This window comes from Pezoporus wallicus, unplaced genomic scaffold (genome assembly GCF_028554395.1).
Source record: "Pezoporus wallicus isolate ANWC-B61680 ecotype Strahan unplaced genomic scaffold, APGP_CSIRO_Pwel_v1 contig_13865, whole genome shotgun sequence".
NCBI lineage: Eukaryota > Metazoa > Chordata > Aves > Psittaciformes > Psittacidae > Pezoporus > Pezoporus wallicus.
Window position 1 is genome coordinate 123929 of NW_026640128.1, and position 22852 is coordinate 146780.

At 58.5% G+C, this 22852-nt stretch overlaps 4 protein-coding genes across 6 annotated transcripts; 2 read left to right on the top strand and 2 right to left on the bottom strand.

Annotated features, from left to right (window-relative positions):
* Positions 1 to 1466: 1466 nt before the first annotated feature.
* On the top strand, positions 1467 to 2917 carry NR2C2AP (nuclear receptor 2C2 associated protein). Its single transcript, XM_057417431.1, has 5 exons — positions 1467 to 1618; positions 1744 to 1834; positions 1929 to 2034; positions 2271 to 2338; positions 2582 to 2917. Exons 1-5 carry the CDS (start codon positions 1578 to 1580, stop codon positions 2696 to 2698), a joined length of 423 nt encoding a protein of 140 aa, XP_057273414.1. The 5' UTR covers positions 1467 to 1577; the 3' UTR covers positions 2699 to 2917.
* A 413-nt stretch (positions 2918 to 3330) lies between these two features.
* Positions 3331 to 7834, bottom strand: RFXANK (regulatory factor X associated ankyrin containing protein). 3 transcript variants are annotated; one of them, XM_057417463.1, is made up of 10 exons: positions 7660 to 7834; positions 7189 to 7403; positions 6936 to 7004; positions 6206 to 6286; positions 6048 to 6113; positions 5789 to 5889; positions 4732 to 4857; positions 4322 to 4388; positions 4113 to 4193; positions 3331 to 3770 (listed from the first exon to the last, which is right to left on the bottom strand). In XM_057417463.1, the coding sequence occupies exons 2-10, from the start codon at positions 7394 to 7396 to the stop codon at positions 3346 to 3348; spliced, it is 1224 nt and encodes a 407-aa protein (XP_057273446.1). In that variant the 5' UTR covers positions 7397 to 7403; positions 7660 to 7834; the 3' UTR covers positions 3331 to 3345. The 3 variants fall into 3 exon arrangements, with proteins under 3 accessions (XP_057273446.1, XP_057273447.1, XP_057273448.1); XM_057417464.1 differs by lacking the exon at positions 3331 to 3770 and adding an exon at positions 3779 to 4017 and having other exon boundaries at positions 7660 to 7830; XM_057417465.1 differs by lacking the exon at positions 3331 to 3770 and adding an exon at positions 3882 to 3992 and having other exon boundaries at positions 7660 to 7829.
* Positions 7835 to 7912: 78 nt separating this feature from the next.
* On the top strand, positions 7913 to 15404 carry BORCS8 (BLOC-1 related complex subunit 8). Its single transcript, XM_057417455.1, has 6 exons — positions 7913 to 7938; positions 8008 to 8050; positions 9222 to 9334; positions 13140 to 13204; positions 13858 to 13965; positions 14866 to 15404. The coding sequence occupies exons 2-6, from the start codon at positions 8014 to 8016 to the stop codon at positions 14906 to 14908; spliced, it is 366 nt and encodes a 121-aa protein (XP_057273438.1). The 5' UTR covers positions 7913 to 7938; positions 8008 to 8013; the 3' UTR covers positions 14909 to 15404.
* A 664-nt stretch (positions 15405 to 16068) lies between these two features.
* Positions 16069 to 20521, bottom strand: TMEM221 (transmembrane protein 221). Its single transcript, XM_057417456.1, has 3 exons — positions 20182 to 20521; positions 17509 to 17594; positions 16069 to 17275 (listed from the first exon to the last, which is right to left on the bottom strand). The coding sequence occupies exons 1-3, from the start codon at positions 20469 to 20471 to the stop codon at positions 16758 to 16760; spliced, it is 894 nt and encodes a 297-aa protein (XP_057273439.1). The 5' UTR covers positions 20472 to 20521; the 3' UTR covers positions 16069 to 16757.
* Positions 20522 to 22852: the final 2331 nt, after the last annotated feature.

Below are 22852 nucleotides of genomic sequence, written 5' to 3' on the forward strand. Positions count from 1 at the left end.
CATGTAGGGATTGAGTGTGCAGGGATGTAGGAGCATTCAGAGATGCTGGGGTGTGAAGGGGTGCGGGAGCATTCACAGATGCTGGGGTGTGCACGGTTGTAGGAGCGTTCAGGGATGTAGGAGTGTTCAGGAATGCTGGGGTGCACAGGAATGCTGGGGTGCACAGGGATGCTGGGGTGCACAGGGATGTAGGAGCGTTCAGGAATGCTGGGGTGCGCAGGGATGTAGGAGCATTCAGAGATGCTGGGGTGCGCAGGGATGTAGGAGCGTTCAGGAATGCTGGGGTGCACAGGGATGCTGGGGTGCACAGGGATGTAGGAGCGTTCAGGAATGCTGGGGTGCGCAGGGATGTAGGAGCGTTCAGGAATGCTGGGGTGCGCAGGGATGTAGGAGCGTTCAGGAATGCTGGGGTGCGCAGGGATGTAGGAGCGTTCAGGAATGCTGGGGTGCGCAGGGATGTAGGAGCGTTCAGGGATGCTGGGGTGCAGAGGGATGCTGGGGTGTGCAGGGATGCAGGAGCTCTCAGGGATGCTGGAGCACACAGGAATGCTCCAACTGCAGGCATACCCCAGTGTGCAGGGATGCTGGAGCATGCGAGGATGGATGCTGGGGTGCCCAGGGACGCTGGGATGCGCAGGGATTCCTGCCACAGTGCCACCTACCGCGCTGGCCCGGGACGGCACCGGGCACCCACCCGCAGCACCCAACCCCAGCCCGGCGGGGTCCCCCTGGAGCCGGGGCGGGGAAACACCCCCAGAACCCTGCAGGGGCCGGGAGCGGGGCTTGGGGGGACGAGGCCTTTGCAGAGGGGGTGAAGCACCGGGGGGGTCACCCCCGGGGGTGCTGCATGGGGGGGGCCCTACGTGCAGCCCCCCCATAGCCTTGGAACGCGGTGGGGGGGGGCTCAGGGGGTGCCGGAGAGCGCAGAGCACCGGCGGCTGCTCCCGGAGGTCCCCGGAGCTCGGGGGGGGGGGGGGGGGGGGGGGGGGGGGGGTGGAGCTCTGCGGCGGAGGTCGGGGGTGGGGGGTGGGTCCCGGGCAAGGTGCTCCGCCTCTTCCTGCGCCGGGCGGGCGGTGAGTGCGGGCGGCCGGAGGGGACGGGGGTGGGCGCGGGACGCGGCAGGAGCGGGGTCCGGCGGTGCTGCCATGGTCCCGGGGGTCCCCATGGCTCTTAAGGGTTCCGCAGTGCTGCCCGGATGCTTCTAATGCTGCTGGGCGTCGCTTGTGATGTTTCGGGAGGGGGTTCCCCAATGCTGCCTGGGATACCCAGTGCTGCTCAAGGGTCCCAGGTACTGAGGAGTCCCTGATGTTGCTCGGGGGTCCTCAGTGCTGCTTAGGGATCCCCAGTGCTGCCCGGGGTGTCCCCAGTGTTGCTTGGGGGTCCCCAGTGCTGCCCGTGGGTCTCTATTGCTTCTCAGGGGTCCCCAGTGCTGCCCAGATGCCTCTGATGCTGCTGGGTATCCCCAGTGCTGCTGGAGTGTCCCAGCGCTGCCTGGGGTTCCCCAGTGCTGCTCAGGATGTCCCCAGTGCTGCTGGGGGTCCCCATTTTCACCCCTCGCTGTCTCTCTGCAGGCAGCGATGCCCCTGGAGCCCCTCATCTGCTCTGACACTGCCACACGGTGAGTCCCGGCCCCTTGGGGGGGCAGCGGGGTGCTGCGGCCACCGCTGCCGGGAGGGGCCTCTGAGTCCCTGCAGGGGACTCGTGTCCCAGCACTGGCGCTGTCCCCATCGTGTGTCCCTGCAGGGTGAGCTCCGTGCTCAACCGGGATGTGAAGCACTTTGGGAAGAAGCACATGTTCGATGCGAGCGAGGAGACGTGTTGGAACTCGGACCAGGTTTGGGGATGAGGGTGGGATGGGAGCCGTGCACACGGTGAACCCCCCGTTGTCCCCACTGTGACAGAGCTCTTGGTGTCGTTCCTGCCCCCAGGGCACGTGCCAATGGGTCACGCTGGATTTCCCCGGCTCTGTCAAGATCTCGCAGCTTCACATCCAGTTCCAGGGGGGATTCTCCAGCCAGCTGTGCACACTGGAAGGTGAGGAGCCGGGCTGGGGGCACGGGGGTCCCTCTGCCTCAGTTTACCCACACCTACAGCCCACAAGGGTATTTGTCAGCTATTCCCAAACTGCTGGAAGGGCTGAGGCCATGGGCTGGAGCAGAGGGGGGTGAACAGCAAGGACCTGGGCTTCTCTGGGATGCTTTGGAAGCAGATGGGGACCTGGTCCTGGCCCTGCAGCAGAGCAGGCACGGGGAGGATTTTGTCCTCTGCAGGGTGCAAAGCAGGCGAAGAACTGGAGCGAATCTCCACCCTGTACCCCAAGGACAGCAACGCCATGCAGATATCCTTTGCTGGGCTGCGTCGAGCCCCTTGGCAGAGGGGTTCAGAGCCCCCCGAGGCGGTGGAGGGCAGGGGGGTACGGCAGAGCTGTGATTTAAGTGTAGACCTGTGGGGGCTGCTGCTGCAGCTGCTCAGCAGAGCTGGAGCTGCTCCAGACATCCCCAGCCATGGGGCACCCCTTGGAGCGGGTCTCCATGTGTCCTGGCACCCCCCCGCCTGTTTCAATCCTTTACGGGCCCCGCACAGATTCCAGGTGGAGGAGACGGTGCTGGATAAGCTGAAGATCACGTTTGAGAACAGCACTGACTTCTTTGGGAGGATCGTTGTGTATCACCTCGGGGTGCTGGGGGAGAGGCTCTAGGGGAGCACAGGGGCGCTTCTCCCCATTGCCGGTGTTCCCCGTGTGGAGTGGGGGACAGACATACAGCCCCCAGCTGCACCCCGAGGCACTGAGAGGAACCCCCTGTCTCATGGGATGGCAGTGACAGAGGGAGACCAGTGCAGAGATCCATGGGCTGGACTTTGAGCCCATGGTGTGACACAGCCTGTGTGACTGGATGAATAAATGATGTCCCTGCTCCTTCCTGGCTGCTCCTTGGGCAAGTGGCACCCTGGGACTGAGCCCATGGCTTTGCCATGGCCATGCTGGTGCATGGCTGGAGCAGAAGAGAGGTGTCCCCTCTGTGTGCTCTGGGCTTTGGCTGTCTCTCACCTTTCCCAACCACCCCTGAACTTCTCGGAGCAGCTCTATGCAGCCTCGCAGGCTCCAGCGCAGGATGGCACCGTGCTGGCTGCCAGCCGGGGCTGTGCTGTGCTCCTGGCTGGCAGGGTGATGGCTCCTGCTGGCTTCTGCTCCTGCCTGTGGGTGTTTCCCTGGCTGGTTACAGCACTGGCACTGTGTGGAGGGAGGGCTTGGCAATTTATGGGCATAAGAGGGAGCCTCCCTCTTCAGAGACAGCTCCAGAGAGGAATACCAGGCCTTGAAGAGGTTGGTTGGCCCAGTTCCCCTCATGGCTGCCCAGGAGCTGGTGCTGGATCAGGGCCTGGCACCTGTGACAGGACAGGGCTCCATACGGCTGCTTTCAGGTTTAATTCCAAGGACATGATACCTGTTTGCATGGTTTGAATGCAAACACGAGCACAGCAGCTGAGCCCGGACACAGCAGGAGTGTCCCTGGTGCGAGGCCTCATGGCCGTGTCACCTCCAGAAGAGGCACTGATGCACCCAGGACAGGCAGTTCCCAGCTTCCTCCATGTCCTCCTTGCTTGAAGCATCACGCCACTGCCCATTCCAGAATGGCTCGGTAAGGTCATGGTGTTCCCAGAGGAGAGCCCTGTGCCAGGTGGGAGCAGTGCTGAAGCTGCAGCAGGAGCAGCTGTTGTCATTTCAGCTCCTTGTTCTGAAATAGCTTGAGGATGTGGTTTTCCATAACCTGTTGAACTAACGGAGGGGAGAGAAGGGACACGGGGAAGCTAGGCTGTGAAAAGCCAGGACTGCTGTGTGCAGGACCCTGTTTTCCAGTGGGAGGCTGGAGAACTCCTTTATCCAAGGGTCTGTCCCTATCTCCTGTGTCCCCACCCTATCTCCAGCACAGCTCTGGTTTGGAGGGGGAGCAAAGGGAACAGGACCCATTGATTTCTTCAGCTTGGTTTCTCTGCATGGCAGAGCAGGGAGCTGTGCTGGAGAGTCAAGGAAAGCCCCAAGCGGGGCTGGAAGCTGGGAATTGCCTGGAGGCTTTTCAGGGCTCTCTGCCAGGCAGGGAGGGGACACTTGCCTTTCTTGTGTCCCAGGGCCACAGCCAGATCCATAGGGGTGTAGCCAGAATCTGCCTCTTCCGTCAGGTCAGCGCCACGAGCTGCAAGCAGTGGGGATCAGTCCCCTGCGAGTCAGCACAGGGTGAGGGGACGCCCAAAAGGTGCCCGTGCTTGGGCAGCTGCTCAGGCGTGTTGAGGTGGTCAGCAGGGAGCAGAGCTTCCCCGTTACCTAGGAGGGCCTCGACACACTTGACGTGATTGCCACGCACGGCGTAGAGCAGAGGAGTGCCGCCGTTCTGCAGGGAAAGGGAAGGGGCTGGGTCACTGCCAGCCTCACGTGGGGCCGCCCTCACCCAGCTCCTGCTGCTCCCAGGAAAGGTTTTGTTCCCTTTGCTATACAATAACTTCAATTGTGTCATTTGAAAGACAAAGTTCCGAGCACTGTGTCCCTGGGGCTGGAAACACCGGCAGTGCGAACAACTGAGGAATGCCACGTTGGATGCGCCCTGGGGAGCCTGCTCTAGTGGAAGGTGTCTCTGCCCATGGCAGGGGTTTGGAACTGTGTGATCTTAAGGCCCTTTCCAACCCAAACCTATGATTCCTACCACAGCTGCCTGAGCAGGCAAGCAGGGCACTCACCCAGTCATAGATGTTGATGTCCACGTTCCTCTCGAGCAGCAAGGTGACGATGTCGGTGTAGCCGCCCATGCTGGCCAGGGACAGGGCGCTCTCCCGCTCCTTCGCCAGCGCGTGGGGGTCAGCACCCTGGGGACGGTACCAGCGTTAGGGTGAAGGAGCCCCAGGGTGCTGTGATGGAGCCGGGTCGCGGAGGGCAGAGGCAGCAAACATGTTCCCAGTGAACCAGGTGTGTTTTAATCAGCAGCAGCATCTCAGGTGAGGACTTGAAAGCCCTTCTCCAGTGTCAGTAAATGAAGCCTTATGTGGTTCCTATTACTCAGAAACCCATCACTAGTCAAGGTGTTCCCAGCCCTATCGAGATGCCTGTACAGTATCCACTGTCTCTTTTATTACTGATTTACATAGAAAACTTCTCTGTCCTCCAAGCCCTTGCCACCACAGACCTCTCCTGGACTTCATTATGCCCTTTATCAATATACCACCTTATTTATTTTGGGTTCTGTTTGTCTCTCTAGTAATGCACTTCAGACTTGCTGCTAATACAGTAACAGGGTTCGGGCAGTGCTTACGAGCTGTGAGTGCTTGCTGACGGTTGGATATGGGACAGAGCTTTGGGGAGCAGCTTGATCCAGAGCACAGGAGGATCTGGTTCCTACTTACCCCCAGACAGTCCTTGACTGCAAGCCCAGCACTCAAGGATGTTGCAGCAATGAGTTCATTAGCTGCAATGATGCCTCGATGAGCACATTTGCAGGCAGATTACAGGGCCCCAGTGATAAGCCTGATCTCAAATTACCAATAAGCAGATATTTAATTACAAACAGTTCTTGCTAGCTGTGAGGTAAGTCTCTTCATGCTCTTGACTTAGCTCACAGCCCAATGGGGAGGAGCATCTGACAGCGCCCGAGCCGTTTGCTTTGCAAACGTGTCCTGTTTGGTGCCATGGGAAAGACTGGCTGAGACAGTGCCAGGATGGTGCTGGGCAGTTTGGCAGCCACTGGGACTGGAGGGGGGTTGGGTCTTCTGTTAACAAGGTGCTGCATAAGTGTGGTCTTACCCATTCCAGCAAGTGCCGGACCGTTTCGATCTCTCCAAAGGCTGCAGCCCAGATCAGCGGTGTGAAACCTCTCTCATCAGGCTTATTGACCAAGTTCTCGCCTGCACAAACATGGATGAGACATGAGAGATAGGAAGGGTAAAGCCCCCTCTGCTCCACGTCCTCCCAGTAAACCCAGCAAAGGCTGTCAAACTAAGCTGAGGGTTTATGAAAGTGACCTGGCATGATCGGGGGCAAGAACCCAAAGAGCCACAGGTACCTTTCCGAAGGTGCTCCTTGAGCTGGCTGAGCTCCCCCTGGGCAGCGAGCTGGTGAATGGACAGCGCTGGGGGACAGAAAGAGTTCACCCATCAGCATCAGACACCCCCCAGCTCAGCACCCACTGCCTGCGGGCGTGCAAGGCGCAGTGGCACTCACTGTCCAGCGTGGCCGGGAGGGCTGAGACCTCATTCCCTCGCTGCCTGTTCGTCAGCGTGTTCGAGTGCTTCAAGGGGAAACCTGCTCCCAGAGAGAGAAGAGAGTCAGGACACGTCTCCTCTGTGCACAGGAGGAACCACACTGACTCGAGACCAAAAGCCTCCTGCACGCTCAGGTCTCCTGTGCGTGATCTGAAGCTGTTCCCTCCTGTCCCTGGCAAAAACTGAGCTGTGCAAACCAGAAATTACTCCCCTGCAACTGAACCCAAGATGAGGTTTGAGCGGTGCCACAGGGACCCGCAGCTGAGCAGGGAAGATAAACCAGCCCCAAGAGCTGCCTAAGGAGGGGCAGGGTCCATCTGGGGCACTGTGGAAGGCAGGGATCTGGCATTAATGACATAATGGCACACGAGGGACGCACTCATGTTCATCCTCATACGTCCTACCCCTCAAGAGCTCCACTTGGAAATCTCAATGTGTTTTCAACACACGAGTCCTGGTTTCATTAGGAAAGCACATGAAGAGTTTGCCATTTCCCATTCCACTGCATGGAGCTGCAGCGACCTCTCACTGCCAGCGCCAAGACATCACCAAGGTGATTTGGATTTGGCCTTGCCATGTTATGGGAGGGACCAGCAGCAGCAAGGCTGTTTTCCAGCTCTCTTTGAGGGATGAGGGACCCAGCTGAGCCCGGTGGGGCTGTGCTGAGCACCAGGCTTTGCAGCACTCACTGTCAAGAGCCGAGAGCTCAGTGCTCTTCTGTTCGTCCACGGCGGGCTTCGTGAGCGCGTCTGCTCCACCTGCAAAACCAGGACAGCCGCTGGGGCCCTTGGTGCAGCTCTCCCGGGGAGCAGCCTGGGCCCCTCGTGTGGCACAACGAGACCCAGCCCTCACTGCAAGCACCCCAGAGGTGATCCCGGTTTACAGGGGCAGGCGCTGGGTGCGCACTGGCCCCACCACAGCCCCGTCACCCCCAGCACTCACCATCCCCATGGCCCCAGCGCGCCGTGTCCAGGTCCGGCTGCAGACACACGGCGGGGGCACCGCTGTCCCCCGTGTCCCCGCTCGCACCCAGCTCCTCTGCGCCTGCTGCTCCCTCGGCTCCATTCTCACCCTCTTTCGGGAGCTCCTGCGCAGCCCCAGCGCTCGGGGGGGTCTCCTCGGGACGAGCCGCTGCTCCTTCACCTTCCATGGGGCAGCTGCCACACAACAGCGCGTTAGGAGCGGGGGGAAAGGGGGGAAGCCCGGGGTGCGGAGCGGACGGAGGCGGGGGACAGGACTGCCGATAACCGGAGCACCCAGGGCCTGCGGACCCCCCGCCCCTCCCGCTCGCCCCCCGCCCCGGGCAAGGACCGGAGCCCGGCCGAGCCAGGGCGGGCCGGAGGGACCCGTCCTCGCTTAACCCGCGGCCATCCCCCGCCGGCCGGCCCGGCCCAGCCGAGCCCCCGGGCTCACCCCCGGCATCCTCCGCCGCGGGGCCCCGCGTCCTGCCCGGGCACTTCCCGTTCCTCCGGCGCGGCGCGGCGGGGCCCGGCCCCCCAGCATTTGCCCTTCGTGGCGGGGCTGTGAGCGGTGAAGTGTCCGGTGGGACTGTTCCAAGGTGGGGGGGGGCTCCGGGCCCCGCTGTCCCGCACAGCGCCGGGGGGCAGCGCCGGGGGAACGGTGGCGCTGGGGCGCTGTTTCCAGCCGGGGCCCTTTGCAGGGAGGAGGAGGAGGCGGCGGCGGAAGCGGACGCAGCGGCGGGAGGGGACGGGACGGGACGAGACGGGACGGGACGGGACGGGACGGGACGGGACGGGACGAGGCGGGATGGAGGAGCCGGAGATGCAGCTGAAGGTGAAGAAAGGTGCGAGCGGAGTCTCGGTGGGGGTCGGCAGCCTTAGCACCGGTCGCGACAGGGCCCTGCGGGTCGTGACAAGGCGAGGGCGCTCTGCAGCGGCTGCAGAAGTCACGAGAGGGCCTTGCGAGTGGTGCGAAGGCCCCAGGTGGCGATTCAGTGGCTGATAATTGGGTATCGCGGTCACAGCAGAGGCCAGAAAGGCCCCGCGGGCGTAGTCGCGATAGGGAGCTGTAAATCGGGACAAGGAAGGGGACGACGTGGCCCGGCAGGACCCCGCAGCTGGGGGCAGAGCCGTGGGGACCCTCGGAGCCCGGCCCTGCTCTGGCTCGTCCTCTGCCTGCTCCACCGCGAGGGTCCGTTGGGTCCCTGGTGTCGGACGGACACACGGCGGCTGTGCCTGTCCCGGGGGGCAGAATCCTTCCTGAGAAGCTCGTTGCCGTTTGTGCGCTGCAGCTCCCCCGTATGCTGGCATCACAGACCTGGGGCGCCCGAGCGGTTGTCACTGAAACCAAAGCTCCGAAGGGAGGAGGAGAGGAACCCAAAACTGATGCAGGAGCTGCACTTGTCCTGCTTCTGCCCGGGGCAAATACTCCCCGAGCATCCCTTGCTATGAGCAATGAAACAAGCTCCAAGTTTGGGCTTTTAATTATCAGGCGCTGATAATTCTCCTTGTGGACCTGCAGGGAAAGAGGGATCAGAGCTGTGACTCAGTTGGAAAGATGTTCCCATGTGGAGTGGGGCCTGCACAGAGCCCGAGCCAGGATGAGAGGAGTGTAAGGAGGGGAAGAGGCTCAGCAGCCACCTCAGAACAGCAGCAGAGATTCCTTGGTTGGCAGCCACCAGCCTCCTCCATGGGCTTTTGTAGGACATCACCCTGGGGAGCAGCAGCGGGACCCCGCTGGATGCCCTGAGAAAGACAGGTTGGGAGAAGCAGCATTCCCAGCCAGGCACAGGAGCAGAGCCTGGGCTCTCCTCAGCTCTTGCCCCCTTTCAAACTGGTCAATGACAGGCATAACCCTGAAACCAGAACAACCAGAGCTTGTAAGGGACCATGGCCACGGTGACATCCCAGGCTGGCTCTGCCAAGGGATGGGGGACATCCCAGGCTGGCTCTGACAAGGGATGGGAGACATCCCAAGCTCTCCTCTTCCCATGCCTGTTGTTGCTCTTGTTGCAGTCACAGACAAGTTCACGGAGAGCATGTACGTGTTGGCCAACGAGCCCTCGGTGGCACTGTACCGGCTGCAGGAGCACGTGCGCAGGTCTCTCCCCGAGCTCGCCCAGCACAAGGTGAGTTGGGCTCCACTTGGCCTCCAGAGCTGCCACACTCAAGCACAAAGTGCTCTCCTGACCTGTCCTGTTGTCCCTACTTCACTTCCCTAAGGGGGAGCAGGAAGGAGGGAGGAAATTGGCCTCTGGGATACGAGATGCTGCAGGACCCCAGCTCGGCGTGAACTAGAGAGAACGGTGCAAATTTACCTGTGGACCCAAGTCAAAAAGCAGCTTGAGAGTGCAGCCATGATCCTGTGCTCTCACAGCTGGATTTGTGCATGGAGACAAAGAGAAAGGAGTAGTCTGTTTTGTACAGGCAGGAGGGAGATGCTGAGTCTTATTACCCCTGCCTGCAATGGGAGGTTTTTATTTCCTACATAAAATAAGGAGGAGGGTGAGAGGAGGGAAGGGGGAGAGTGAAGAGACAACTGAGAAGAGCCCACATGAAGCAAAGCAGGATAATGAATCGCATCTCACAGCTGTGTTCCTCCTTTCCTCCAGAGCACAGACTCTTTAATGCCAGCCTTGTTGTCCTTCTCCCTCTTCTGCCAGTCATGATTCATTAGGAGTGATGTCTCATGAATAGATTACTGCTTCATGTCTATGCTAATGCACTGTCAGGCCCCATTTTTCACCTTTGCTTTACAGCCCTGCTTTCCAAATTAACCTGGATTGTGACACTTTATTATTCAATTATTTATTAATGTTTTATATAGGTGTCTGTATGCAGTGGTTGGTGTATAGAGATGTATGTGTGTGTACAGCACGTGCTGCTTGTGCCACTGGCATGCAGGAGACAGGGTTGTAATCTTATTCCTGAGCTGTCACTTGCTTTCATTTAATCAGGATAGTCCCACTTTCAGGGAATGTGTCCTGAACAAAAGGAAATGGAGCAGATTGTATGACAAGTCTTGCAGAGGAGAGAGATCAGTTCCCATCCCTGAGCGGTGCCTAGCAGGGATGAAGGTGGGGGACATCGCAGCAGCACTAATGGAAGCAGCGCTGAGTGAAGGTGCCAGACGCAGAGTGGTGTTGAGCAGTGGGGTTTATGCCAGGCTAAGGCTCTGAAAACCTTTGGTTCTCTCATTTTCCCTGCTCTTTGCAGTTGATCTGCAGCGTTCTGTGACCTCTCTGGCTCATCCAAGTTCATTTCCTAACTGCAGCCCTCCCAGAGAATCCTCTTTTGTAGCCAGATTTGTTGCTGGTTTTCACTTGTGAGAAAGGAGGTCACGCTGTCCTGTGAATGCCAGCAGCATCTGTGAGGACCCTGGACCCCCTGTGTGACTGCAGCCTCACAAGCATCAGATCCCTTTGGTCTTCAATGCCTTCATGTTCAGCCTCACATCCTCCCTCCTGCTCTGCTCTCTAGCCCAGCTGGAGCAGCGGTGGCCTTGGCACACGAGGAAGAGCTCCCTGCAGTAACAGCACATGGCAGGACAAAGCTGAACTGATCACACGGTGCCCTGGTGTCACCCCAGTGCCTGTTTGCCTCTCCAGTGTTAGAAGTGTGGCAAGAGCTGGGAGAGAATGGAAAGAAAATGGTTTGTGGCAGCTGGAATAGAGCTGCTGTGAGGGACATTTCCTCCAGCCCCATCAGCTTCCCATGTTCTCCTCCCTGCTGGTAACTGGTAGGAACTGGGAGGATTAAACATAACTCAGGCCTGTGCTGCCAAGCTGCTGGCAGTGGGCTGGTGGCCAGGTTCTCTCTGTTGTCCTTGATCCCACTCTCATTTTATCCCAGTTTCAGGCATTGCTGTTTGCAGTGAACAGGCCGAGCCTGACAAGCCCAGGCAGCCAAACCCCAGGAGGGAGGGATGTGCTCAGGGTTGTGGTCACAGCATTCCATTAGATGAGGATGGATATTTTGGGTTACTCTGCCAGAGCCCATTGGCTTTGTGGTTAGAGACTGGAACAGGAGGGTGTCAGCAGGGCTGTGCACCGTGAACACGCTGTCAGGTTTGATCTGGATCAGAGCAAAGGCATTAAAGTGCTTTAAATGCTTCAGAATAGAAAAGAAGAAAAAGAAATGTTCTGTATGGATCTGTTCTTACGTAATTTAGTCCCAAGATGTAGGTAATGTATAAAGGAAATGGGATTTATTGGTGGTTTCCAGCTTTCCTTCAGCCATGCACCAACTCCATCTCTGGCTGTGAATGGTCCTGAGATGCAGCCTTTGAAATTCCCAGGGTTAAGCCTCGGAAAAATTGGGAAGGAGGGGGCTGGGAAAAAAGTTTCTGCAGGGAGAAGATCACCCTCGTGCCTTTACAACAAGCAACTTGCTGTGATTTGAGAAAACAATAATCTTAATACCTTCCTCCCATCTCTGAGCAGATTTACCACCTTGCTGATAAGATCCTGGTGAAGGCTCTTGCTGCCTCCACACGTTGAGACTGTGCTGCCGAGTCCTGCTCCACACAGGGCAGCCTGGCTGCATGTCTCTGCTCTTTGGAGAGCTTACAGCTCCTCATTAGTTTATTCCCAAGCATTAGTAATAAATCAGTAGTGCTGTTGTGTATTAATAGCTGGCTTTAGTTCTTAAACTGCATCCAAGGGCATAGCCTGGGAATCTGAAGAAAGGACATCAAGGAAAGATTAAGAAGGGAAAGGCTCTTGTTCCTAATTAAGGCCATGAAAATCCCAGGAAGTGGTGGGAATGCTGGGAACAGCCATCACTGCCTCTGATCATGGGAAACGTCCCAGTGCTCGGCAGCGGCAGGGCACAGGCTGACACCCACACCTGAGCCACGGAGGGGCCTACGTGGTTGTTCAAGATCACCTGGGACCTCCTGGGGAGAGCAGGGGGAGGAGCTGCAGGGAAGTTTGTGCATCCTCTGCAGCTGCCTCTGCACTCAACGCGTGGTCCCAGCGACGGGGGCAGTCGTGGTGTTCTGTGGGGTGTGGGTCCTGCAGGGAACTGCCTGGAGCGTGGCATGTACAGGCTTGTTTCTTTTGTGGTCTCAGGCTCTGTGGTCAAGCGTCCTGATGGAGGACAGCCTTTGAACAGAAATGATTTTGGATGGAGTCCAAGCTCCTACCCCACCTCTTTCACTCACAGAAAGAGGCCCTTGGTTTTCTTCTGGCTTGTAACTAGACCCAGCAGAATAGATGGGAGAATTAGCTCCCATGAGAATGTATTTTTCAAGAGTGCCCAGACTACTTAAGGGCTTTTGCAATAGGTATCTATTGAGCTCTGAATTCAGCTGTGCTCTCATTGTGATTTGTGGTGTTTGGTTGGTTTTCCCTTCCCTTGGAGCTAGTGCCCAGTTCTGTCCTGTGCCAGGACTGGCCGTGTGCAGCACTGCTTCAGTTTGTGCCCAGTTGACAGGGTGCCTTCCAGCTCGTGACGGGAAGGACACGGTGCTGACTGCTGCTTGGGAGCAGGCACTGGGGGTTCAGAGCAGGTGGGAGGACAGGGATGCTGTACAAACCTTTGTGGATGGCAGGTCTGCTGAAACAAGAACTTCCCAGCAGCTTTACCTGGCTTTGCAGGGAGGACTGAGGACTGAACTCCATGGGAGCTGTGTCAGTTCCAGCTGCCTGCTGGGCTGGACACACCAGGGCATCCAAGTACTCCGAAACATCCAGCTGGTCCCTTGCACTCAGCTCCGTTGCTGGCTGCTCACAGCCCGACTGTCCATGGCTCTCAGCTGGCTCATGGGCTAAAAGAGCTAAAGCCAAGGGGAATTTTGCCAGAGTATCCAAAGAGTTGGCCTGAACTAGGAGCCCTGCCAGAAATACACACAATAAATGTCCCTTAAATGCTAGTGTGTGGCTGTGTCTGCCCAGCACACGCCTCATGGTGTCGCCTTGTCTTCTCTTTCAGTCCGACATGCAGAGCTGGGAGGAGCAGAGCCAAGGAGCCATCTACACGGTGGAGTATGCCTGCAGGTACAGGGGCCTCCTCTGAGCAGGAGGGTTGTGTTCACAGGTAGAGGTGTAGTGGTAGAAACAAAGCAGGAAGCTGCCTGTGGTTCCCTGGTGTCTCCCTGGTGTAAGCTGAGAGAGCACAGTCAGGGTGAGGGTAAAAGCAGTGCCTGTAGGGACAGGCCAAGGGGAATGGCTTGAACCTGCCAGAGGGGAGACAGAAGCCTGGAGCCAGGCTGAGAGAGCTGGGCTGGGGCAGCCTGGAGAAGAGAAGGCTCCTGAAGGGGAGACCTTAGAGCAGCTCCAGTGCCTGAAGGGGCTGCAGGAAACCTGGAGAGGGGCTTTGGACAAGGGATGTAGGGACAGGCCAAGGGGAATGGCTTGAACCTGCCAGAGGGGAGACTGAGATGAGCTCTTAGGCAGAAGCTCTTCCCTGGGAGGGTGCTTGGAGCAAGCTGCTCGAGGGGAAGGTGTCCCTGCCCATGGCAGGGGTTGGAACTGGATGAGCTTTAAGGTCCCTTCAACCCAAACCAGGCTGGGATTCTATGATTCTATGAAGTTGAGGGTTTTATTGCCAGTCCTCTCTGTCAGTGTGTGCTCCAAACCCACAACGCCTTTGGAAATACTGACTGTCCTCCGTGTCGTCCCCGTCACCCCCCCCCCCCTTTGTCTTTCAGTGCCATAAAGAACATGACTGACAGCACTGTGTACTTCAAGAGCATTGACAGCCTGCTCAAACACGCCATAGCCATGAAGGAGCAGCTGAACGCTGCCCAGGGCCGCAGGTAACGAGGGGATGTGCCACTGCCCCTGCCCAAGTGACCACCCTGGCTGGCAGAGGCCTTGGTGACACAGTGCAGTGCAGATAGACCAAGAGGTTCTCTCAGTGACAGGATTCTAGGCTGTTATTTGAAAGAGCACACTGCTTGCTTTCCAGTGATCTCCTGGCCTTGTTCACTGGGAAGCAAATGATCCAGTTTATAAAAGGGTAACTAGAAAAGAATTTATTTCCTTATTTAAAAAGGGATGTTTGGTTGTGTAAAACATATTTTTGTTGTGTCAAAAGCGTTTGGAGTGAGATGATGCTATTGAGATGGGGTAGGTGTGAGGCTGTTCTCTGTCACATGTATGGTTCTTTTGGCCCAGAGTCCCACAGAGATAAGTGGTAGCAGAATGATGAGGCATTTCTGTATGGTTGCAGTTGAACAACAGCTACTAAAATATCTTGCAGCAGGTTGCCTGAGTCCAATGTATGTGTCTCTGCCTCCCTCCCTCCACCTTTTTGGAGTCTGGTGGGGTAGGAGTGAGATAATTCCCAAGTACCCACCCCTGAACAAACCCACCACAGTGAACAGAGCCTCTGTGTCTGCAGCACGACTTTGCTCAGACACCTCTGGTCCAGGTTCTGTATTTCCCTGCTGCCTGCTTGGCAGGGTCACGCTCTGCACAGCCCAGAGCGGTGCTGAGTGGGTTTGTGGTGGTGTGGCTGCAGATTGCTCACCACCCACAGCGGCCCGTGTGTGTTGCTCTGTAGTCTACACAGCGCTCTGAAAACCCTTCTTGTCTAAGCCACTCTCCTGCTGCAAGCAGGGAGGTTTTATCTGAGAGAGCCCCTGGTTCTTTGCGTCCCTATGGCTGCTGTGTCCTCCCTGCCTGCTGGATGTGACCTCTCTTTCTTTTCACAGCGCTGTTGCCCCACAAGTCAAGAATCCTCCAGCCAGTTCCTGATTCAAGACTGGCCATCCTCTGCTGCCTTCTCCAGCCCAGCTCCATGTTCTTCAACCACAGGGAGGAGGGAGAAACCACCTACTCAAGCTGTGAAGCTGCACCAAGGCCTCTGCCCCCTTCTGTTCCCAGTAACGAGTGCACCTGAGCAGGCAAACCCTGCTGCTTTGGGGAGTGCTTTTTGGGGCAGCTCTGTCCCTTTGCTCCGCAAGAGGGAAGCGGGGTGGTTCTGTGCTTGTCCTTTCCAGTTCCCTTCAATGGCAGACTGCTATGAGGCATTTTTCTCTCTACCTCTGAGCCACAGAGATATCTCTGCAAAACTAGGTCTTGCTTTCAGTGTTTTGTGGGTGGCTGTGGAACGATGTAATGCAGGCACGCTTTGGCTTTGTTCAGGAGGCATTCTGCAAGGAGAGGGTTTCATGAGTGTGCCAGGGAGCCACTGAATCGGGTTTCAGGGAGAACAATAATAAAAGAAAACACAAGAAAGTTCTGTCTAAAACCTCCCCCTGTTGCTTGCCTCGGGCTGAGGGCTCTTGGAGCTTGCTGGCTCGGCGTGTTTCAGAGGGCACAGAGCAAAACAAAGACATGCAGAGCTGGAGCCTTTCAAAGGAAAAAGGAACTGTCCTGTTCTTCATAAATCCAACAAGAAAAGGGCTGTCTCCATCCCCTGTCCTGCAGTGGGAAGCAGAGCCGGTGCACAGCTTTGGAGGGCACTTTACAGTGGATGCAACTTCAGCGTTTGTCTCTCCTGGAATCAGTTCTGTTCTGCTGAAGAATTTCCCAAGGATGCAGGGATCAAAGCAGGGCTAAACTCAGTTCCCAAAGGAATTGTATTGTGTTCAGGGTAATGGGTGCCTGTCAGGATAATAGCAAGGGAGGGGAGAGGGAATCTCTGAATTGGTGGCCTCTTTTCCCTCCCTGAAATGCTTTACTAGCTGCTGAATGATAAGGAATTGAGGAAGAACCAGGTGTGCTGCTGCTGTGGGCCAGGGCAGGGCTGGTGTGAAGCTGTGAGGTGTTGGTCAGAGGGATAGATTGAGCTGAACCTGCTTGTGTTTCATGGCATCAGCACTGCCTTTAGTACCTGTGCTCTGCCCTGCACACAGCCTAGGAGCGGCAGCGCCAATGCAAACCCCTTGCAGAACCTCAGCTCTGAGAGCCTGCGCTGCTTTGGGGGCACCCAGGTAATTCTGAGGTGCCTCCACTGCTGAGCAAAGCGAGGGCTGCTCTAGCACAACCCTTTCCTTGTGGAGAGCTGTTGGTGGCCCTGCTCAGCAAGCTGTGCTCTGCTCAGAGAGCAGACATGCTGGTGATCAAGCAAGCAGGCTCTCTGCCACCCCAAACCCACCCTCTGCTGCTTGCAGCCTCCTCTGCTTCCATCTCACTTGCTCCTCAATCTTCCTTGTTTTCTTACCCCCTGCCTGGCTGCACCCCAGTGGGTGGTTGTATGATCTGCCTTGGTGTAGTGGTGGCTCCTGGGATGGGGGAGGAAGAAGGAAGGAGGCAGCAGAAGGCAGGGAGTGATGGACAGAGAACTCGGCTGGGATCTGCAGGAGAAGGAGAGTAGGTCTGCTTATGGACAAGGTCCACTTGCTTCTTCTCACCCACATATTTCTTTGCTGCAGTTACAGCTGAGGACTTTTGGCTTTGAGTGGAGGTGGTGTCTTCTCCATAAATCAAAGAGCATCAGGCAGTGGCTGCACAGACCCCCAAGCATGATGGTGAGAACACAGCCACCCCCTGCTCTGGTGTGGCAAGACCTACATTAAGCTCTAAATACAGATGCAAATCTTGGCCCTGGTGCCTGCAGGTCGTCTGGGAGGAGATGGGGGGGAAAAGGTCCCACTTGCACTCACACCAGAGTCGAGTCCTTGCCCGAGGCTCCAGGTTTGCGAGACATCAGGTTCCTCATCTCCTGCGTGATGCTGTTCCAGGGCTTGCCCTGTGCCTGCAGCAGACCCGACTCTGCTGACAGCGTCCTGTGTGTTCGGGGCAGGTTGTAACTCTCCTTCTCGGAGCGGAGGCCGGGGCTGCCCGAGGAGGTGAGGTTGCTGCTGGCTGGGGAGCCCAGCTGGGATTTGCGCTCCAGGAAAGGAGGGAAGGAAAATTCCCGGTGGATCTCGGGCCGAGGCCGGGGCGCAGCCACGTTCTTGTTGTTGAGATCACTGGTGGAGGAGTCGCCGTGCTGGGCAGAGTCGTTCTCATACAGGGTGTGAGAGACCTCGGAGCGGCCGCGCCGGGAAACCTGGGAAGCCCGAACCAGGGCGTGTGTCACCGTGATGAGCAGCACAATGATGCCAGAGGAGAGGATGCAGGCGCTGGCGATGCCGGCCTCCAGCTCAAACAGCAGCAGCATGTAGATGGCGAGAGCTGGAAGGAGAGCGTGGAACATCTTGAGGAACAAGAAGGACTAAAAGGAAGCATTTGACTTGTAGAATTCAAGCTGAGGAACCCTGGTGAAGGCTGCTCACCAAGAACAGCAACCTCACACTACAGGGATGAGCTGGCAAAGCCATTTGCAAAACAGAGCCGGTGCTGAAGGAGAAACTCAGCAGCTCAGAAGCATTCAGAGAGCAGGGGGTAAGGGGGGGACCGGCACTTGCCTGTCAGGTAGACGGAGACCCCGCAGCAGAAGAGGCCGATGGCAGCGTGGCGCACGGTGCGGCTGTCCAGGAGGAACCAGTCTGCCCTGCAAGAGAGGTGAGAGAACACGGTCCGTGTGCGCTCCTGGTCTCAGCACAGGAGGAGCACTGGTGCTCTGCGGGGAAGGCTGCCGAGAAACTGAAACGGGTTTTGCATAGAGAAGAGGTTCAGAGCCAGGTCACAAGGGTTGAACCTGCCAGAGGGGAGACTGAGATGAGCTCTTAGGCAGAAGCTCTTCCCTGGGAGGGTGCTGAGGCACTGGCACAGGGTGCCCAGAGAAGCTGTGGCTGCCCCATCCCTGGCAGTGTTCAAGGCCAGGTTGGACACAGGGGCTTGGAGCAAGCTGCTCTAGGGGAAGGTGTCCCTGCCTGTGGCAGGGATTGGAACTGGATGAGCTTTAAAGCCCCTTCAACCCAAACCAGGCTGGGATTCTATTTAACAGTTCCTTGAAACAGCTGACCATGTCCAGGAATCCCAGGGAGCTGTAGGAAAACGTGCCCTGGCTTGGCAGGACCAGCTGAAGGGGCAGCAGCAGCGGCACAACCTTCCTGGTGCTGCAGGACCAGCTCTTGTGTTGCCCCCCTGCAGCATCCAGCTCCTTCCACCCCACGGTGGAACTTGGGCAGCGGAGGCTGCGGTGCCCTGGCTGTGCCCCCCCCACCCCAGCATGGCCTGGCCCCTTCCCCTCCTCCTGGGCTTGTTGCAGCCCCTCGGCCACTGCCACCTGCGCAGGGACCCCCAGGCAGGGGCCATTGGCAGCCCCTGGACCCGCTCCCGCTCCCCAGGGAAGAGCAGCCGCTTGGGTTCATTAATTACCTGCGGTGGGGGGGACCGGGGGGAGGACTTTGTGTGGAGCTGGCGCGGGCCATTGAGCGCAGCGCTGAGCCGTGGAGCGGTAATTCAGTGTGACAGCCCCGACGTGGGAAAGGTCCCTGGGACGTGAGCGGGTCCCCTAATGAAAGGAGGCCACGAGGAGACGGCAGCAACCGGCATCGCGCTGCCTGGGCCACCGCATCTCTGTGTCCCGAAGTCCTGCCTTTTCCCTCCCAGACACGAGGGTAACCCTCAGTGTGCAGCTGGGGAAACTGAGGCACGGCCACATTGAAGTGATCAGCTTCAGATCCGCTACAGAGGGACACCGATCCGGGGCTCCCAGTGCCTTGTGTCGCCTGCGGCAAAGCCCAGAGCAGCTTCTGAGCGCAGAAACAGTTTAAAAGCAGGTTGGCCGGGAAGAGCTCTCCTGCTCCGTGAGACGCCAGCAGGTTCTGCAGCCCTGCAATGGTTGCTCTGTCCCTTAAATCCTTGAAGGAGTCACTGCTGTTGGAGCCTGGGCTGTCTTCTACCTGTGACTTTGCATCTGGCTGCCTGATAAGTGCTGCTGGTTCGCACTCGGGGTCATCCAAGCTGACCCTCCCAACCTCGAAATGGAGCATTTCCCAGCACAGGTCAACACAGAGCTCAGGCAGACTCACAGCGCAGGGGGAGTTCTCTGCTGTGCCCCTTTGCCAGCAGTGACCCAGCTCCCAGAGCAGAGTTGGCTGCAGGGACTTTGTGTTTTGCAGAAATATTTTGCTCCCCTTCCTTAATGAGCCAGCTTCACTTGGAAGATGCTGAGAGGAGATGCTGGAGTGCCTCCAGCCCCGGTGCTCCATGCAGGGCATTGACGGGTTTCTCTAATTAGGGACAAAAGGAACTGTTGAGACCTTATCAGTTCCTTTAAATGAGTTTTGTCTTGCTTAGGTCAGAGTGGGCCCAAAGTGGTCCTGTGGGGACCAGTTTCCACCAAGATGCTTTTAAATCTGATTATTCACAAGTTGGTTTTATCTTTTAACCCAGGAGTGGAGCCAGTGCTGGACAGAGGAGCCACCAACCCTCCCCACCAAGGAAGGGGAGAGGAATTGCTTTGGAAATGGTTTTGTAGGTGTAAATGTGCTGGTAATGATTAAGTCAACACATGTCTATGGTTAATGATCCCAGGCCTGGGGTCATTTTTGGTGCTGTGTGAGTGGCCTGGGCAGTCACCCCAGCAGAGCCCACTGCAAAGGGACAAATGTGGGGTGCTCCTGGGTACTGCAGCCAGGCCCAGCACGTTCTCCTTGCCCTGGTCCCAGGGCTGGTGTGGGTGACCCCACACGCTCCTGTAAGCTCAGAGAGGGAGCCCGATGCATGCACTGTTTTGCAGAGGGTTGTTATGTATTAGTGCAGCTGCTATAAACTTGCTCCTTGCACCCCAAATTAAGGGGTTTTGGGGTTCATCGGCCAGAGATAACGCTGCTTCCCAGGGATGATGATGGTGAATTTAGGGACAAATGCTCAGTGAGTGCCCAGCATCGGTTGATCCTTGCAGCCCCTTTTTGCAAGGAGGGCCCTGGCAAAGGTGGGGTTTGGGGTGCAGAAGGGGACGGCATGGCCGTGTGTAAGCCTGTGCCAAGGGGACAGGCACCCTGTGACAGGACCCTGCACCCCGAGCCCTCCTTGCACCCCCAATCCCTTCTGTGCCCCTCCAGCACCTTCCTTCCCCTCCAGCCCTCCACTCCCGCCCAGCCTCCCACTGCCCAAGATCCCTGTGAGGCCCCCCTGCATCCCGGGCCCCCCAACCAGCCCTCCTGCAGCCCCCGCGCCGCCGCTCTCACCGGTCGGGCCCGGGCTGCCCCCGGCACAGCTCGGTGCTGAAGTAGCCGTGGAGGAGGCAGAGGAGGAGGCAGCTCACGTTGAGCACCAGGCAGAGCGCGGCCAGCACGGCCGATACCGGCAGCAGCACGGCGGCCGCCGGCTCCGGCAGAGCGCCTCGACCGGCACCGAGACCGACCCGCCCCGACGGCAGCTGGAAGATGAGGCTGGAGGCGAGCAGGGCCATGGCAGCGGCCAACGTGCCGAAGAGCAACAGCACCGTCAGGGCCCGCTGCGGGTAAGCGGAGGGCATGGCGGGGTCTGTACCGGGAACCGGGACGAGGAGGGCAGCGGGCCCGCAGACGCGCTCCGCGCCCCAAAGTTGCGTGCGCTGTCCTCACCCCCCGTGCTCCAGTTGCAGGATCTCGGACCGGGAACCGGCACCGGGACGGCGGAGCTGCGGCCGTGCCGGGCGTGCGCCTCCCTCCCCGCGCAGGGGCGGGCCGGTCCTCCCACCCGGGCCGGCCCCTCGCCGCGGGATCCCCCCCGGACCTGGATCCCCTCCCCGGGCAGCTCCGCCCAGCGTCCGCCCCACGACGGGGCCGCGAGAGACAGCTCGGACCGGTTAAGGCTTTGGATGGATGCAGGGACCGGAACCGGACCGGGGAGCTCCTCGGAGCGCGTCTGGGCTGGGCTGGATGGACGGAGGAACGGGCGGGGGCAGCAGCAGCAGCTCCGGACGGTGCATCCCGCTGCTCCCGTCATCTCTCCCCGTTCCCAGGGCCTGCTTCCCTGGGAAAATCCTGGGATCAACCCCACCAACCTTAGCCCAGCCTCGGCGTGGAGTGAGCGGGGATGAGGATGGAAGGAAAGGCACACGGTGGTGGCCTAAACCTGCTGCAGAGATGCTTTCAGACTCCACCTCCAGCCGCAGCACCCTCGACGGGTCAGGAGCAAGCACCCAAAGCGTTCTCAGTCCAACAAGGCTGAGAAAAGACCCACGAGGTGATGCCCTGCCCCTTGTCCTTGGGGCTGGGACAAATTTCCCGTGTCATTTATAAATATCCTGGGAAGCAGAAGCGCCTTTTCCCCTGGGATCTGCCCCGCTTGGGAATCAGGGAGGATTTGAGGAGGATTAATTCAGGAAAATTCGCTCTCCACGTCACCTATTACCTTGAGACAGACCCTGTGCCTTGGGAGCAGCGGGGAAACTGAGGCAGAGTTTGGAACCCATGTCCCCAGCACAATGATTCCTCTACCATAGGAGACAAGGGGTAGGGCCTTTCCATGCACGTCCCCGGGCACCCCGCCAGTGCCGCTGCCTCCTCCAGCCCGGTGTCATCAGCGCCTGGGCCCATTCCAAGCCTGGCTGTGGGATCCGGACGGGGTGACCTTTCCGTCTGGCACAGGAGCACTCCCGGTTTCCCGTCCCATCCCGCGTGGGTGGCTCCTGCTGGCACCCTTCGCTCCAGCTGGGGCTGGACACGGGCTATTTTGAAGGGCGGTGTGTTGGCCTTGGCAGGCAGCGCTCATTTGGCTCCCAGCTGGTTTCCAGCCCTGCTTGCATTTTTGGCTGAGGGGGGCATTGGTCCCCAGACCCGTTTCGCTGACACTTGGCCCAAAATCCCCAAACCAGCTCCCAGTGATGGTGTCTCTGTCCCTTCTCCCTTGTCAGGAGAGTGATGGGGCTCAGTGGTGTCCTATGGGCTGTGTCACTTGGGGTGCAGAGCAGCTCGGGCTCCCCCAGACCCCAAGATGTGAGGACTGGAAGGGCCTCAAAAGGGAGCTCAAAGCATCTTGGAAGCTGCTGACCTGGAGCTTGCAGGGAGCAGCCAGGCAGACCCGAGGGCTCTGGGCAGCCCTTGGGCCCAAAGAGGGGGGTTCTCTGCCATGGCTGGACACGGCTCTGAGCCAGGCCAAGCCCCTGGGCAGCCCGAGGAGAAGGGGGGGGGGACAGGGCAGGGTGGTCCCACACCCAGGCAGGTGAAGGCCACCCTGTGTGTGTCCAGCCCAGGGGCATCTGGATGCGTTGTCCCCCACTGGGCTCTGCCGATGGCCTCGCACTTCTACTCTCTCTCCCTCCCACCTCCTCTTCAGGATGAACTGAGATTGCGAGCAGGGCTAATTAACAGGCTGTTAATTGCACTCTGTAAATCATGAGCTTTAAAAGCAGCTCTGAGAAAGATGCGTCCTTCCCACCAGTGCAGCCGCCACTGAAAGACTCGTCCAGAGAGTTCCCATCTTTCCAAACCCTCTTCCTAAGCCCCCGGGGCTGGGACTGGCCCCCCGCTGTAACTGGGGGTGGAAGGACATCTCCCTGCCGCGGCACTGGTGTGGGAGCTGGTTTCCAGTGAGCCCTTGGTAACCCCCTCCCCACCTGCTGCCCCGGCAGCTCCGCACACGTAATGGGGCCTTGGGAATTGCATCAGTTCCCCCATCGCTGCTGTAAACACAGATGCTCCCGCCGGGAACCGAGCACCGAGCACCTCCTGGTCAGCTCTTCACTCCCGACCATGGCCACAGGGAGCAGGACCCCCGGCACAGCCACCCACCAAGGCACCCACACAAGGACAGGAGATGAGCAGGGGTATGAATTGGGCAGTGCCTTCTCCAGGGCGGATTTTGGGGTCAGGTTTGGATTTGGACGCAGAGCTGGGGCACATCAGCATCCCTTGAGTTCAGGTTCTGCTTTCC

Bases quoted from the DNA above. Each gene is read 5' to 3' on its own strand.
- NR2C2AP (XM_057417431.1), top strand. From the start codon at position 1,578: ATGCCCCTGGAGCCCCTCATCTGCTCTGACACTGCCACACG. The intron at 1,835-1,928 runs GTTTGGGGATGA...TCCTGCCCCCAG, and splicing joins CGTGTTGGAACTCGGACCAG to GGCACGTGCCAATGGGTCAC. The intron at 2,339-2,581 runs ATATCCTTTGCT...CGGGCCCCGCAC, and splicing joins AGGACAGCAACGCCATGCAG to AGATTCCAGGTGGAGGAGAC.
- RFXANK (XM_057417463.1), bottom strand. From the start codon at position 7,396: ATGGAAGGTGAAGGAGCAGCGGCTCGTCCCGAGGAGACCCCCCCGAGC. The intron at 7,005-7,188 runs GTGAGTGCTGGG...CTGGTTTTGCAG, and splicing joins GCGCTGGGGCCATGGGGATG to GTGGAGCAGACGCGCTCACG. The intron at 4,194-4,321 runs GTAACGGGGAAG...CACTGCTTGCAG, and splicing joins GTGTGTCGAGGCCCTCCTAG to CTCGTGGCGCTGACCTGACG.
- BORCS8 (XM_057417455.1), top strand. From the start codon at position 8,014: ATGGAGGAGCCGGAGATGCAGCTGAAGGTGAAGAAAG. The intron at 8,051-9,221 runs GTGCGAGCGGAG...CTCTTGTTGCAG, and splicing joins GCAGCTGAAGGTGAAGAAAG to TCACAGACAAGTTCACGGAG. The intron at 13,205-13,857 runs GTACAGGGGCCT...TTTGTCTTTCAG, and splicing joins ACGGTGGAGTATGCCTGCAG to TGCCATAAAGAACATGACTG.
- TMEM221 (XM_057417456.1), bottom strand. From the start codon at position 20,471: ATGCCCTCCGCTTACCCGCAGCGGGCCCTGACGGTGCTGTTGCTCTTC. The intron at 17,595-20,181 runs GTGAGAGCGGCG...CCTCTCTTGCAG, and splicing joins GGGCAGCCCGGGCCCGACCG to GGCAGACTGGTTCCTCCTGG. The intron at 17,276-17,508 runs GCAAGTGCCGGT...CTCTCCTTCCAG, and splicing joins GGTCTCCGTCTACCTGACAG to CTCTCGCCATCTACATGCTG.